At 40.6% G+C, this 17,350-nt stretch overlaps 1 protein-coding gene across 1 annotated transcript; it reads right to left on the bottom strand.

Annotated features, from left to right (window-relative positions):
• Positions 1–1,379: 1,379 nt before the first annotated feature.
• On the bottom strand, positions 1,380–13,369 carry atp8b4 (ATPase phospholipid transporting 8B4). Its single transcript, XM_071896610.2, has 27 exons — positions 13,339–13,369; positions 11,459–11,517; positions 11,247–11,360; positions 11,028–11,126; positions 10,861–10,922; positions 10,630–10,702; positions 10,273–10,343; positions 9,902–9,981; positions 9,316–9,474; positions 9,054–9,142; positions 8,607–8,803; positions 7,945–8,153; positions 7,306–7,349; positions 7,047–7,212; positions 6,695–6,883; positions 6,163–6,278; positions 5,567–5,731; positions 5,374–5,485; positions 5,155–5,260; positions 4,653–4,794; positions 4,009–4,192; positions 3,206–3,429; positions 3,017–3,100; positions 2,291–2,536; positions 2,029–2,167; positions 1,804–1,934; positions 1,380–1,706 (listed from the first exon to the last, which is right to left on the bottom strand). Exons 1-27 carry the CDS (start codon positions 13,367–13,369, stop codon positions 1,380–1,382), a joined length of 3,618 nt encoding a protein of 1,205 aa, XP_071752711.2.
• Between the last annotated feature and the right edge of the window lie 3,981 nt (positions 13,370–17,350).

Genomic DNA, 17,350 nt, shown 5'->3' with positions numbered 1-17,350 from the left:
AAAATCATTTAGCATTAATATTAGGTAAACTTGTGTTAGTTATCAGAGAACCAAACCATACACTCCCGTTTCACCCATCTAATATTAAAAAAAGAGGAATTATCTTTAACAGGAACCATACAAGGCACAGCATAAGGAAAACAAATCTCAACAGAGAATTTATGTACAAGAATGCACAGGAATTATTCTACGCATTACAAACCTCACATTAAAGGTTCCATTTTGATTAATGTCATATATATACTGGCAAAATGTACAATCAATACAATATATATATATATATATAAAAGTTTGCAGCCAATAATTAAGTTGTGCTTATCTTCACATTGAGCAGCTTTACTTCAAGTAACTACAGTATTTACATAAATATTTTAGCACTTTGGATGCAGGATTACACGAGTTTCAGTGCATAAACTTTACGGAATGAGGTCTAATAACAATGTAACTCTTTGTAGTGGCACTTAGGGCTTCCTTGATGTTGCATTGTTATTTAAGAGTGACACAGTAACATGTTTGACTGTGACAGTTTAAAGGATCTGCCCAAGGTACTGGACTGGCCCAACCATTCTTCAATAATCAGAAAAGGACATGCCATTTAAGTAATATCAAGTAAATGCACCAATCATTTAGGGATCAAACTTAAATGATTGATGCAGAGGGATGACAATTTATTTTATTTAAACTTACACAACTCATGCATAATATTTTCGTCAAGTAGGCCTGCTGTTGTCAAGCCTGTAGTCCGCAAATTCTACTATTCTAAATTGAATGTTGCTCCTCCTATAGCCCAGCTATTAGAAATATACTATATAATATATATTTAGGTCTTGGTCTTGCATTGCATTTTATATTTATAAATATATTATATTTTTGTGACTACTTTTTATCCAATTTTCAAACTTCCACACCAGAGTTGAAATAGTCCTAATGAGAGCAAAATAATACTGAATTTATTAAAAACAGATTCTATGGTGAAAATCTACATAATGTTTGATTATATTTGCATTATAAACAGTAAAGGCTGTCCATTATCTGTTTTCAGGAGGCTGCCTTTTTGGAAATGGCTCCTCCAACTGACCATGTTCTGAATGGCCTCCAACAATGCACATCAGCTTCATGAATCAGGGCCAAAACCTCAGATAAAAGCCTGCAGTGTTTTTTTGAAATTGCCCAGAATCCACATGATTCACACTGGTAAAAATCTGTCCTGCCGCTTTAAGCCATAGACTGTAAAGCTAAGAAAAAATGAGGTATTCCTGTGTTGAGTTTGAGCGAAAACCGGCCCAAAGTAAGGACACTCATGTAGATTTCTGTGCTTGGTCTTTGGGATCCGTGGGTATGGCACCCTGTATACTCTGCAGATTGAGGCCAAGCTCGCCTCAGTCTGTGTGCTTTTTCTTTGGAGTCTGTATCGTTCTGCTGCTGCTGCTCTCTGCGGCTCCGGTGCTTTGGTTAGAGATGCAGGCAACTTCGCTCTTCCTCTTCAACATATTGTCTATCCAGGTGGAGCTGTGTGGGACCCTTCCAGAGGAGGGAGCAGAGGAGACCGTGGTGATCCTCATGTTTTTGCCGGAGGTGATCAGCTCTCCGTAGCCCTGCTGGTGGGAGAAGGCGTAGGCAGAGCGGCGGGAGCTGGTCCTCCGTACTCGCCTCAGGTTCTGCTCCTGAGGGCCTTGCCTCTTCCTGTCCTGCTGTAGATGGCGAACCTGTGGAAATAAATACAGCCACGGGAGGAATGTTCATGAAGCGTTCAACTCTTACATCTACGCTGTATATATACAGTATGCATCAGTGCTGTTGTACCTTGTCTGTCAGAGTTGGGAAGAGGTCTGCTCTCAGAAAGCAGACTGCCAGCCCAGGCATGACACACACCACCGTGGTGAGCAGAATGACCAACCACACACTCTTCTCTGTTAGACAGTTACGGGCGGTGCCTGAGGAAACACAGTGAAAATTATTTTAAAATCTATTTGTACTCAATTTTCTCACATCCATTTCCTCATATGTATCACATTGAGCCAAACTTACCAATGAATGGGAAATTACTCGGAAAGATGCCAAATATGCCATCACTTTGCATTGCAAATAATATGGTAAAGTACATTGCCAGGCTCCCCCATATGAAGAAGTGATTGACAGCTGTCCAGTAATGTGTGTCAAGTCCAATCTATGGAGGAATACATGAATCACAAACACAAACATATTGATAGTATGAATGAACTATATGCACAAAATCCCAGTGTTTAGTTAACTGGAGTCTTTTTAGTCTATTTTCTGTTGATACTCTTACCTGAAGGCTTACAACAATGACCAAGGATGTTGCTACGGTGACAGCGAATGCTTGCTGGTCGGAAAAGTGTGAGCCATCTTCTTTCACAATGAGGGAGAAGGCTCCATAGGGAATAAAGAAGAGCAGGAACGAGGTGCCCATCCCCTGCAGGGCACACAGGAAAAACTGACGCTTGTTGAAGAGAAGGTTTTGCTGGCCAGGTTTGTACAGGCTGGGGTAGCGCAGGCTGTTCTGGTCGTTGACGTCCTGTAGAAAAGAGAGATGTATGAAGAAATTTGCTATTTAATAGTAGGGACAGGGTAAAGTATTGAGGTTTAGCAAGGGGAGTGCTGGATGGTAGTATGGTACAGCAACAATGTACAATATTGTTGTATACTGATATGGATCCATTAGGTTAGGGATCTAGTCACACATGAATATAGGTAAATTCAGTGTAGTACCTAGACTTAGAAGTTTAGGTACCTGATGACACAGCAAAGGAGATCTACAGTAATAAGATATTCACCTGTATGACTTGACAGTATCTTGAAAAGAAAAACAAATAGGAAAGTATAAGATGGCTCGGGAGGTTGCCATTGGAGACTGCTGAAAAAATAAATGGACTTTAGTCCAATGTAAAAATGAAAACTATCTTGAAATGATTTAAATCATTTACTATCGATATTGATATCGACTATATAAGTCAGTATTTTATTATCGTCACATATTAATCAGTATCAGGCTTACCTGATCAAAAAGACCCATCGCCAGGACTGGCAAAGATGTATAGACTATGTTGAAGAGCGTAATGAACCACTGGTCATACACAGTCTGGGGAAAGAAGACAGTATCAGTGTTAGTTTACCACAAAGAGGAGAAACCCTCAAACACATACAGGTCTCTTTGTTATTACTAAATATATTACTGTTTTCTCACCTGAGCTGAGAAACCACAGAAGAAACCAAACCAAAAGTGTACCAAGGTGAAGGCAAAGTTCTTGTAGAAGAAGTAGCACAGGAAATTACACATGCGGAAGTAAGACCAGCGTCCGTGAACCAGCAAGAGCCGCTGCAGGTAGCGAAACTGAGCAAAGGAGTAGTCTGATGCCAGCACCGCCTGCATCCCCTCCTGCCCGCTGATGCCCACACCGATGTGCGCACCTGAGGAAGAAATACACTATGGATCACAGGTCTCGGTAATTAACAGCCCTGACTGTGGAATACTTTAAATTGTTTGAAAATATTACGTCGCTTACAGTGGATTTAATCTCCAAATTGGAAGCTGTTGGTGTTGAATGATTTACCATAATAATTTGATACTCTATTAATCTCCCCAGGGGAAATTGTCTTATTGCTTATCCAGCTCAGCTACAGAAGAGCGGCCCTGGAGCTGGCAGGGATTCAGCAAAATAAAAAAACAACGCACAGCTCTTCCAAGGTGCTGACTATGACAGAATATTAATTTCAGAAAGACAAAGATAGTCGCACACACTCTCCTCTCAACTCTGTGACGTTTATTGACCAGCAACATTTCAGGACAAGGCTTTCGTCGTCACGGATTCAGTGTCTTGCTCAAGGACACATCAGCAGGGTGTCCGCTTGCCGACACAGGGGCTTGAACGCGGGTCGCCCAGTTAAAGTGGAGTCACCCTACTCACTACACACCACTCTGCTCTTCCCCCACAGGAATGAGTCATACTGTGAGGTCTGTGAGTAATACAGATCAATCCTGTGACTCACTCTTGATCATGCTGACATCGTTGGCTCCATCTCCTATAGCCAGGGTGACGGCTCTCTTGTGCCTCTTCACCAGCTCCACCACCTGGGCCTTCTGCAGCGGGGTGACCCGGCAGCAGATGACCGTTTTACACAAGCAGGCCAAGTCCAGCAGGACGCGCTCCAGCTGCGGCTCCAGAGCGTGAGCCTGCGGGGGGGATGCATACATCACACCTGTTAACTTATCATTACCATCCTATAGTGTCAGCCTCCCTGCAGAGAAAACATCTAGCAGAGCTCACTGTAACATTTCTGCCAAGCTGCATGCATCACACCGTCTGCTGTAGGTGCAGAGAGGGAGCAGCTCTCCTGTGAGGAAGTGGATGTTAATGAAAGTCTCTAATAGAGCTGGGGGCTCCCAGCAGCACAGCAGCTCTCTGCTCATTACAGGCTCAGCAGAGTCAGCAGCAGGTACAGAGATGCCAGACTCGGCATATTGTAGCCTGCACACAGCGGCAAAACCACCATTTAACAAACGCAGTAAAACCCGCAGGCAGCAGTGCTGGAATAAAAACAAGCATGGCATAAAAACAAGCAACACAGAGGTTCAAATCACTATTCAACAAAAGATATATTTATGTAATGTAACACACAGCGGAGCACCTTACCAAACTGTGTCCATTGATGATTAAGGCATACTCTGCAATAATGGTTTCTTCAAACACAGAGTCATCTGCAGACATATCTGTCTTCTCAACGTCTCCTGCACTGCTAACTCGACTCAGGCCGAGGATCTGCTCCTTGGCACTCCTGAGGAGAGAGGTAACACCAGTAAACACACTGTAGAGGTAAACATCATTCTGCTCAAATGTATTTAATTACATGACATTCACTGCTTAAATAGTATTTTTTCAGTAGAGACGCTACTGCTCACATGTACTGAATGGCAGAATTCCCTCCCTCAGAAGATAAAATACTATTTATTGTCACTGTATTGTTGTGAGTTGCGACAACATGAATTTCCATGAATCACCAGAGGGGCCAGTTAACATGGTGACATGGTAGATTTCCTCTGGGACTGTTGTTAGTTGTTGGGAGAATATCAGTCTCTTGTGTGAGGAGAGGGGAAAGGGAAAGACAGAATTAGATTAGGAATACATAGTGTCTCACCTGAGCTGCTGCTGCACCTCCAGCAGAGTCTGTCCAGAGATAACAAACACCTCGTTCATGTCGTCTCGCAGCATGTTACAGGAGTAGCCGATGTTCATGGCTGTCTCTGCAATTAAATCCACAGTTCACAACTCAGTAGCTTTTCAACGAGAGGTAGAAGTGATTACTGAAATGTCACTTGGTCTGTTCAGGAGGATGATTCAGGTGGATCATAGTTACCTAGTTTGTCTCCTGTGAGGACCCAGATCTTGATGTCAGCTAGACTTAGACAGGCGATAGTCTCAGGAACTCCTTCCTGGAGTTTGTCCTCTATTGCTGTGGCACCTAGAAGCTTCAACCAGGACAGCAGTCAGTCAACAGAGGCTAAATAAGTTTGATCCCTTCAGAGTCGTAAACATGCAGTCGATCTTACCGTCAATCCCTGCTCTATCTCCTCATAGAGAGCAGCCAGCTGGTCCTCGCGGTTCTCAATTACAGTGCTGGCGAACAGAAGCTTCTTCATCCATACATCAAAATAATCTGCATCGAGATCTTTGTAGGCCAGAGCTAATGTTCGAAGACCTTCTCCAGCAAATTCCTGCAGGAAAAATTATTGAGAAACATCTATTATTGTATTTATGGTGTATAGCAAAGCGAGGCATTATGATTTTTGTGACAAGTGTGATGATCCAACCACTGAAACCATCTAGCACTTTGAATAATAATACTAGACATTTTCTAGTGTGGCAGAGTGCAGGACATTCACTGCTTCAATTGTATTTTTTCCACACCAACACAATCTCAATCAAGTGATTTCTAACATTTTGACAGAATCATCAACACAATACCAGTCACAACTGATCCACTCAGCACAAATTGCTGCAAAAATCACCAATGAAATGTAAACACATTGATGTGCTCAGTCATTTTATCTAGTAATTTTGATACGAGTAAAAATGCAGCTAAACAACACACAAAACACAGTAATTTAATGTCATTGTGTACTGTTTTCTAATAAAAAAGCCTTACATTGAGATGCTCTGAGGTAGTGTACATCAGGTCTTCGCTGGATGGGTCCAGGCGGTCAAAAATAATGGTGTCAGCTCCTTTGGAGTACAGTTTAATCTGGCCCTGTGGGTTTCTCACTGTGGAACAAAACACAGTAAAGCAACACAACATTACTTTTAATAGACTTTAAAAAGGCATTAGGCTTTCTGGTCACAGTGACTGGGTTGACCGCTATTGATCAAAGGTGAATCCTGTTAGCATACAACTGGTGCTGGTGCAGTACAACAAATACAGATATTACAGATGGCAAACAGCAGCATAATGTACATGGTGACTCTTCACATTATGTTACTTTCAAAATAAAAAGAGAGCTATTACTAATTATTACAAGTATTCTTAATACCTTTACATAGGAAATCAGATTAACAATGATTATATTAGTGCCACAGAATTGCTGTTAATTGTCATTTTCTTAATTATAAAGTGCATGGAACATGGTGTGAAGCTACTTGTGAACTAATGGGAGCGTTGCTTTTACAAGTGAAGATCTAACCAATGACACTCATTCTCTTGCGCACGTTGTTGAAGTCCAGTATGGCCAGGAGCTGGTAGGTGACCGCCTGTCCCATCTCACACAGCGTGATGGTCTCTGGGGTCCGGGCCCGGAAGACAAACCCAAAGTTGCGCGCCGCGGTGACCAGCGCTCCCTCGTCGGGCGACTGGGCCTGGTACACCAGATCTCCTTCAGAGTGAACAGAAACATGAGTCAGAATCTCTTTAGTCACTAGTCACAGTACATATTATTTATTTTTTTATTTATTTTATGTTACTGATGTTGGATACGTCACCCTACTGCTGTTTAGGTATGTCACTCAAACAGCGATGCATTATCTAACGTAGTTTACCTTCACTCTTCTCCTCCGGCATGACGGTGTGGCACAAGGCCAGCAGTCTGAAGAACTCCTGAACAGAAGGATCCTCCAGTTTAATGGCTTCCACCAGGCTGCCATCATAAAACTTAAACCTCCTGTCACACAGTGGGTTGAAGGAAAAATCCACGCAGGCTGTTCTCTGGGGGGACACATGGTTATTGCATTATTACTATTTTTGTATAAGAGTGTAACACATATATCAAACTTATGTTGGCTTTTCCGTTCGTCGTACCTCTGTAATTTCCACTTTCTGGTCAAATTCATCGTAAACATCGCCTAAGAGAAGAAAGAGTAAATAAGCAATGTGTTATATTTCTTCTCTCAGTAGATTACAGAGACTTGGCTTCCTCGCTGTGCTTCATTATTAAAATACTGGACTATTATGGGTTTTTCAAGGCCAATACTCATACTGATCTTTTGTACTGATATCCTAATACCTTGAATTTGACCAGCTTCATGCCAAAAAATGACAAGGATTTAGTGTTTCCCCGAGAATTTTATTTATGACAGGATGGAAATACTTCTGAAACAGCATTTATATCACAGGACACTAAAACTTTCCACGGAAACGAATACAGTACAAATTGCTTTAGGTGGGTCGGCAGCTCTTTAAGGTAAGGTGAAAACCCTGGGATACATTACTGCCTTTAAATGTAGAAATAATTCACAAAAACATTATGAATAATTAAACAAATAAATAACATGTGTGTGGAAATTTCATTGCAGATTTTACAGACTATTTTTAAGTAGCTGTGATCAGGGAGGAACCTCTATACAGGTCAATATCGGCCCTACAATATTTCGGTCTAACCCAATATATCACCACTTCTCAGAGATGACTTTTAAAAATTAAAAACCCACTCCTCCATACCGTAAGTCTTGCCGTTAATGGAGCACTTGTTGAAGACCATGATGTTCTGGGTGAGGGTGCCGGTCTTGTCGGAGAAGATGAACTCCACCTGTCCCAGCTCCTCGTTGAGGGTGGTGGTGCGAGCCTCGGCCGGCGTGTCCTTCTGACTGAAGTACATCTTCCTGTCCCAGTTAATGAAGTAACTGTGGCCCAGACGCAGGACCTCCACACTGGGGGGAACATTCACCTCTAAATTTGTCAACACTATCTAACGGAGACCAAATCCACAGATGCAGAACCAGGATAGATAGATAGATAGATAGATAGATAGATAGATAGATAGATAGATAGATAGATAGATAGATATGTCCTCTAGAAAAGGAATCATTTGTAAAACTGAAGGGTTTCTTTCCAAAATTAATTGCAAATAACAATAATAATAATAATAATAATAAATTTGATTTAAGAGCACCTTTCTCAGACTCAAGGTCATTTTACATTATGGTACTTTTTACATGATAGCAGGCAATTTTAGTCCTTGGCAGACAAAATGACAGCACTTTGCAGACTGGATCCTCTACATTTTAGAGCTATTGCATGTTGAACTCCAGCTGATTACATTTTTTTCCATACATAGAATTTTGGAAGTAACTCTTCAGTTGATGTAATGATTTTGTCCTCACCTGACATAAAGAGAGATGGGCACGACGGTGTTGAGGATGATGATGTAGGACCAGAAGGTGAGGAAGCCGGAGAACACAGCGCTGCTCAGAAACTCATCCCAAGGCAAATACACCTGGAAGTTTCTGCCAATCCAGCTCTCCCAGATGACGTTTCCAATGGCCAGAACAACTCCCATGCAAATAAGAAAGGCGAAGATCTGCAAGACAAAATCTGCATTTTAAAGTTCATTTTGAAAGATGTGTCACATACAGCACAGTGTTATATCAGTTTATCTTTGTTGGAATAAGAGGAATGTTATGTTTTCTTCCATCTTTCCAACACTTTATAACTGTATAATGTTTAGGTTTAGAAACTAACGTTTCTGCTGGCATGCCGGGATGTAAAGCATTTCCTAATAAATTACGTACAGTGTGCAAATTTCCATGTAAAAATGACAAACATCTTACCCACAAAACCAAAGTGTTCATGAGTTTGTCAATACTGGTCCTTTTAAAGGTAGTCCTTCCGCAATTCTGCATCAGTTTGGTTTGCAACCCTTAGTGAAGTGCGAAAACAACTATCAGTGTGTTAGGAGGAAGTTAACACTGGGAAACGTTTGCACATGAGCTGGTCAGAGAAAAAAGATTGTACCACTTTGGCTTGTGGTTGTAGACAAAGTAAATGTTGTAACCTCTGCTACAAATAAAACAGTAAAATGCTAAATCATACCAGCGAAGACGACCATTCCAAAGCACCACTCTGTGTTTCTGAGCACACAGCCTCGCAGCAGCATTTTGTCATTATCCAGAGGGAACTTATTGTCTCTCCAGTATAGAGTTCCTGTAAATTTATCCAGCTTGTTGTTTGGTGGCTCACAAATGACTTCTCCTGAGGAACAGAGTGGGCACAGAGTCACACAGGATCAGTCGTTACAGCAGGAGGGCATCGCAAGAAAAAGAGAATTCAGACAGAGACATTTTGCAAACACACAACATCAGCATACACTTTATTTCCACAAATAACTATTCTGACAAATGTTTTGGCAAGATCATAGCTTTAAGAATAATTCAAATGTTAGGCAGCATTAACCATGGAGACCCTTTCCATGTTAATATCCAGATACATTTGTTAAAAAAAGTTAAAAAAAAAACACAAAAGACACTTTGGTTCTACTGACTGTATACTATAAGAATTCACTTTCAATCAACATCTGTCAAATCAGGTATCAGGCCAACATACCCCACATACAGCAGAGTCAATACATGATTTGTTAAACAAAAGGTTAATACACAAAATACATCAAACATCACCTCACCGTCAAAGTCAGTCAGTTTTGTAATATCTCCCAAATCTGAGGTCACTGTCAAGGCCTGACGAACCTTCAGATTTGTCTCTCTGTGTGGGGAAAAAACAGGAAACACACCATTATATGGCTTTGGCCTCTGTGATGAGATAAAAATATAAAAATAGAAATGTGGTCTCCAGTTTTTGTCGAGAAAACTCACATTCACTTCACATTACTGCGAAAATGATTGGCTATAAGAATTTGTCTCATCGTTCTTACAGTTTGTAATGTTACAGTTTATTCCCTTATACAAATGATACTGTCCCTTACAGTCTACTGCAGTTTGGATTTCCTCACAGTTTTTACTTAACATAACCAATGCAGCAGTGAAGGAGTCTTACCCATCCAGCTCTGCAGTCTCAATATAGCACAGTCCATAGGGCTCACTGCTGGAGAGAAGAAGGATGTCTGCCTGTGGGACCAACATGGAAGACTTAGTGGTGAGTAAAGGCAATAAATCAATCTCTGCACCACTGATCCTGCAGGAGAACTCAAACGCCTCTGAATCTCCCCAAACAAACCCATAATTCTTAACTGTCTGCAACTGTTTTTTCTCTCTTATTTCTAGCTATAAGAGACAAAAGACAATCTCTGGGCATAGAAGAGACATAGAGGCATTCCCTTTAACATTTTAACAGCAGCAAAGCATCAATGATGTACAGATGTCTGGTGAATACAATATAACACAGTTTACTCACAGCGACAAACTGATTGTTCTCCAGTTTGATGATATCCCCCACACGCACATTCATCCATTTCTCATTCTGCAAACTTGGGGAAAAAACACAGCAAAATCTCATAATTAATCCAAATAATGACACTTGAACACAATATAGAGGTAACCATTTGTATGTGCATTGGTTTTCATCGATTCTATGAAGTGTCTCAATGTGAAAGAATGAGGAAAGTGATCATAAAAAATGACTTACCTTCCCTTGATGAGAACCTGAGACTGGCGATTGTTGACTTGCTGGTCACTCTTATGACGGAACTGAAATTACAAAGGACATGAATAACAGTTTTACCATGGGAGGTGTGAAAGTACATTAAATGAAAGCATTCAAAAGAGTTGTTAAAACTGAATAGATCAACTCACATAGTCATCTGTGGCGTCTTTGACAGCAGTGATCACCAGCACCAACACCAAAGGCACAATGGTCGTGAACCAGGACAGAGAGGAGATTGCTGGAATTAACTGTGTAAAAAGAAACAGTCCAAGTTAACAGACTCGATTTCATCTGATCTGCCTGAAAACCACAATCATGAAAACTGTGTGTGAAAGCAGATTTGCCCCCTCAGCCGCAGCTGCCCCTACCTGCAGTATCAACAGCACTAAGAAGTAAGCATTCGCAACTCTCTGGAACTGCTCAAACAGATTGATGGGCAGAAAGGTGAAGATGTTGTACTTTGAGGTTTTGATGTGATTGTCCTGGGGAGTGGCATTAATAGCATTAACACCATAAAGAAACAAGTACAGCCTAACATTGTAGCCAGTGTAAACCTGATGTAATATCGAGGTCTACTTACAGCATATGAGAACTTGTCATTGTAGTCCTGAGCGTTGGCTTTCACATGGCGTTCCTCCTCTGCATGCAGTGGACACACGGACATAATCAAAGGACAAGATGACATGCAATAAACAACGTTATATAGCTCAAATTTATCAAATCAAAAAAACATATTCATCCAGACTTTAGTGATTCCATAGATGATTTGCTTATCTTCAATGGAAATACATAACATTAAAACTTTTAAAGCATTTATCACTTGGCAATCATTAATACATCACATCTACACCGCAGATTTTTATGTCACTACCAGCCAGCTCCATCTTGCTGTCTCACAATTTAACCAGCATGGTCCAGCTGCTTCATAGAAGCAACATTAAAATCTATTTCTCTTTTTTACTTTTTTTCTAGCTAACATCCACAGCCATTTCTCTGCTGTTCCCGTTCTTTTCTTTCTTACAGCAGCATTATATCATATCAAACATCATAGCATGGATATGGTATGGTGGGTGAGCTTTAGTTTTTGGTCTTTGCAAAGATAAGAATGAACCCACCATGCCATATCAATATTGTTGATGTACTCCGGTTTAACCCCCCTGTTCTGAAGGGAAGTGAAAGCTCCAAATGACATCTTTGGAAATCTACAGCTGTAGGAGTGTGTGTGGCATGTGGCAGCTGTCTGCACTTGCTCTCTTGAAATAGAAATGAAGCCTTCATGTGTAATGACAACTTTGGATTTTTTGCCTCACAGCCCATACAGCAAGGTTATAAATTAAGGTTCATTATCATGCTCAATCCTTTTTAACACTCCAAACACAAACTAACATAATGAATACCAGTCAACTTCATCAAACCATGATGACTTTCAACACAGAGCGAAAACTCAAGGAACACACAGCTAGATATATTGTTTTCAAAGGAGGTAAATCATTGTTGAATTATGCATGTTCGCCCAGAGAGGGACGGCACTCAGAGCTGCAACAGGATAGACCTCCTCACACAACAGACTGACCTCCTCATGCTATCAGTTGCTGTGAAAATTAATTATTGACAAGGCCTTTTGCTCTTCAAAGGCTTTGGTCTGTTTTACCCATTTAATTAGAAGATGTGGATCTTAAATGCAATGCTGTTTTTGCAAAACAACACAATGTTATTCTCATTTTCCATAGACTAACTCCTCATCATCATAACTTCAGCAGACTCTTGAGTATGTATCCGAACAGCTTCATTACAGTGGGATGATTTACAAATGTTTCAGGACAAAGCCGCTATATTCCTAAGTCTAATATCAGTACAGCTGATACACATTTAGATGATCGGTTTCAGTACAAGTCATCTAACTTCCCAAAAGGATGAGAACACAATAAGTGTAGTACCTGCAGGTTCAACCTTCATTCCCTCAGTTAGTCCTCAAGAGGAAAGTTCAAGAAAATTGTTGAGCAGTTCAAACCCACTTGCAGAATCCACGAAAAATGAAAAAAGGCTATTCTGGTTCAGATGTCAGTCAGTTAGAATCTCAAAGATACAAGAGGCACAAAGTAGACTCAGTTTGTCTGAGGCAGATGCACCACACACACGCCAACACACCAGAAACACAGACCACATACACACATCACAGAGAGAGAGAGAGAGAGAGAGAGAGAGAGAGAGAGAGAGAGAGAGAGAGGGAGGCTATACTGTTTCATGTTATCTCCCTCAACCAGTGCACTGCACCAGGACAAGACAAGGAGAAAGGAAGATGCTTAAATAAAGTCTGTCTCTGAATTTTAGCTGTTTTCCTCAATGCAAACAGCTCTAAGTTTCAAAAACAAGGCGGTTATCCTACAAACCAAACCAGTATATTGTCATTTTCCTCTATGGGTTTAGATACAAACAGACTCCAGGAAAAATGTTTCTTACCAATGTAAGTATTTCTCCTCCAAAATGCCATCTTCTCAGGGAGCCTCCAGTGCTGCACAAGGGTTTCCCTAAAAGACACAGAAGTAATCACCATTGAATATCTATACAGTGAATAGACCTGAGCAGTTTGCAGTGGGACAGTATTGCAGTGCAGAAAATGGGAGGGATTAGACAAAGTGTACAATACATTTACCTTGATCTTAAATTTTAGAGGCAATACAAAGTGGTGTCTCATTTATTTTCCTCAAAGCTGTTCTGTATAGAAGCACATTCAATTAAACTGGTATGGCGTAAACACCAAGCAGTTCCCTGGTGAACCATGTCTCCTTAGAAAACGTCCCAGGTGGGAAAACTGGCAGTTTAACCCCAAGACTGGATGATACTTTTCCATCATTTCCAAAAGAAATCTTACAGTTTCCTTCATATTCATGTATGCTATAGATCTCACTGCGAAATGTGTCTTATTTTCTCTAGCAGTGGTTATACTGAGGTAGAACACAAATGGGTTTCTCAAGTTTCTCCACATTTCTGTCCTTACCTTGCACAACTTTGAACCAGGTGCAGGCTTGTGTTGTCTCCATGAATTCACTCACATAGTAGAGAATATGAGAAAATAGTTCATTTGTATTGCATAGATGTCTCTACAGTGAATGTTATCTTCTTCCTAAAAAAAAAATATCATACGCAAATCATTACACATAGCTTAGCGCACCTGAACGAAAGGCAAAGCTTTAAGCATTAGTAAATAAAATTCACTGCAGACTTGATGCTGTAGGCTACGCTGCGAAAATGGTGCCTGTAGGTTAATCAAACAATCACATATAATCAATCTGTGGTGAAACTGTAGGCTAGAACAAATATCAACAGACTGATCATCACTCACCGACAGCATCATCCATGCAGCGGGGTTTCCGGAGAAATGAAGATGTGTGTGTTCTGCACTGAGCTCTCTCTCTCTCTCTCTCTCTCTCTCTCTCTCTCTCTCTCTCTCTCTCTCTCTCTCTCTCTCTCTCTCTCTCTCTCTCTCTCTCCCCATTCAATAAAATCGAATTTGCCATATTGTATTGTATTTTTGTTCACCTGCCCAGGGACTGGAGATGGAAATTGGCTGTCTAGCTACGTATATATCAGACTTCTTGAAAGTTTGTGTTTTTTATTGCACGTGCATAATCTCTGTTAAATAAACTTGAAAATAAAAATTAAAAATGGCAAATTAATATGAGCATAACTAAATGGGATTGTTATACATTTATTTGTATTTTTTCTGTTTATTTATTCACATTGAGCTTCACAACGCAGCCTAACTGGGCAGATTAGATTCAATAAAGTAGCCATCAATGCGTTTATAGTGTAACTAGGACTAAAAACGTACATAACATAAACCTGGTAAACTTAAAAAAAAAACTGATAAGTGATATTTAAATAATGAACTTTTCTGAAAACTACAAATACAGTAAATTAAAACTGCTAACCATAGTTATGAAACTAACTGCAGTAAAAACAAACAAAGCCTCAATAAAACGAGAAATGTCCCATGAATGATGCAGGCGGCCCTTGGGCCAATCAGTAAGAAGACGCCTCATCCCTGCAAGTTGCAGCAGGATTGGACCAGTGTGGTTTAGGGCTTTTCAGAGTTGAGTTTTGACCTTTTATTACAGCGCCCCCATCAGGCCAGTCAGTGTATTTTTTAAACGCCAGAACACAGTGAGAAGAAGAGCAATTAATTATTGGTTGTCAGATGCACCTCTGTCAGCCAATATGGACACTACAGTTGGTGTTAGTGCAAAAAGAGTGGGCCCATCTGTTTGTCCTACTGTGTTGTAGCCTACCATCTGGAGAGAAGTGGGAGAAATAAACCCAGACAGAAATAATGGGATGGGATGAAAGTGTTTAGTCCTTTTATTACCTGTTTTCTTACTGTGCGTACACCAGCGTTATAAATTTCTATTAGGGCTTGGTCTAAAGCTCATTAGGCAGTCACTGTCACAGTTTGGCAGAGCAATGAGTCATGTTTTGCCTTCTTTATCAATATGATGCATAGACCAAGGGATGGAGTTACTGTATATGTTCACTTTTGTTTACTTACCAGATGATTTAAAGCTCTTCATTACATTTACATAGCCACTCTTTGTAGATTGAGGGTAAAACTTAATGAAATCTATAAATGCGTACTGTTGAAGAGACGTGAGACAAACAAATAAATTGTTTTATTTGTTGTATTTAAAAGGTATAGGTTCTTTCTTTCTTTCTATCTTGCACATTGGTCCTTTGCTTGTTTTCTGTATAAACTACACCAGTCACACAGCTTTGTAGATCACGTGATGACTTATGAACCTATAGGTAAATTAATGATAATTATTTTTGACTGATCGCATCAATTTAGAATAGAATAGAATTGAATAGAATAGAACCTTTTTGTCCAACCTAGGCTGGAAATCTTCAGTCTCACCTCTGACACAGTAGAAACATCAATTAAAAGTGCACACATGATGCAACAAAAGTACAGATGCAGGACAGACACTCATCAATCAATTAGCTGCCCCTTTATAAAGCATGAACAGCATGATTGCTGCCAGGCTTACCTGCTGTAATACAATATTTATCATTGGTGGATATATTGTAAATCCCTAACGGCTCCACATATCTAGTTCTAAAACAGATATTCTATAAATAACATGGTGGACAGACTTTGTTAACAAGATTAATCAATAGTAAACAGACAGACGTATCTTTCCCTGTGCAGATATGCGTATTTGATGATGGCTCTTGGTCTACAGTTCCATAATGAGAAGATAATATGCCTGGATATTTTGATGAGCCTGTATCGATCAAAGGGCAACCAGAGTCTACCAGAGGGCTTTAAACACATAAAAACTGGCTAAAACTATTCTGTGCAAACAGGGGAGGACACATGAACTTCTCTATTCATAAGCTCTGATAAAATGCCCAAGAGCATCACAGAAGATAATGCATTAAACAGATTATTTACTCAGAAATGTACACTTCTATAATGCAATGTATTAGATAAATTGTGTTTAAGGAACAATTAAGTACAGTAAAACGCATGCAAATATAAGTTGATCCCAGGCAATCTGTTGGTGTGTCCCCTATCTAAGACAGGAAGAAGGACAAAGGCCAACAAGACAGCACTAGCAGTGTGGAGCTGCTGCTCCACACTGCTGCTTGGAGTCCAGAAATTCGCTGATTCATTGTGGGAAATAATAAAGAGTCGTGACCTACAGTCGCAAGCCTCATGCACAACCTCATTAAATTTCAGACACACAAGAGGGAGGCAAGGTCTGAGAATCAATGTCTTGCAATATATATTGCACCAAAATTACAAAATATATATATCACTCGTATTCACAATTCACAAAAGTTTTCATTAATGGCAGCTGTCTGGTTGGATGACACCTTTTGGCCTAAGAAGTATCCAAATGTGTTTAGGATTGGCGACTGTACATACTGAGTATGCGGGGTATGTGGACGTAGTTACCCTGTTGAAATTGACTGACAGACTATTTGAGCTCACCTGCATCTGATTGTGGGCGCTGGGGAAACTGACAAAGGACAGAGCCGGGCGCCCAGGAGGGAGCTCTAGGGAGTGCGTGCTTTGTGGACGCCACTGGACTTATTCTAGCCTGTCAGGCTCAGCTTTGCACTAATATGGTGTAGTTTGGGGGCAGGTGTCACCTCCTATAGTTATCTATGCCACTTGGTCTACTTGCTGTAAATTATGAATGTCTAATAAAGCATTATTTTTCTATGTGGTTGTTGTGTTTTTGGATGTAACCTCAGACCTCTGACTCCAGACCATACCGGTTTAAAGGTGGTGGCAACAAAACGCTAATTGGCTTTACTAAGTTAGCCTAAACTCTTATCCTATGTCTAAAGCTAGCATGCTAACCTGGCTAACGCAGTTGCTAGGCTGTGGGAAAGAGGCTGGTGACATATGATTGGCTGAACGCAGAGGGGCGGGACGAACGTTCCAGACTGCAGCACAAGACCATGT

Source organism: Centroberyx gerrardi, chromosome 4 (assembly GCF_048128805.1).
Source record: "Centroberyx gerrardi isolate f3 chromosome 4, fCenGer3.hap1.cur.20231027, whole genome shotgun sequence".
In the NCBI taxonomy this organism is placed as follows: domain Eukaryota; kingdom Metazoa; phylum Chordata; class Actinopteri; order Beryciformes; family Berycidae; genus Centroberyx; species Centroberyx gerrardi.
The sequence above is the reverse complement of the archived record's forward strand: the minus strand, read 5'-3'. Positions and strand labels throughout refer to the sequence as shown.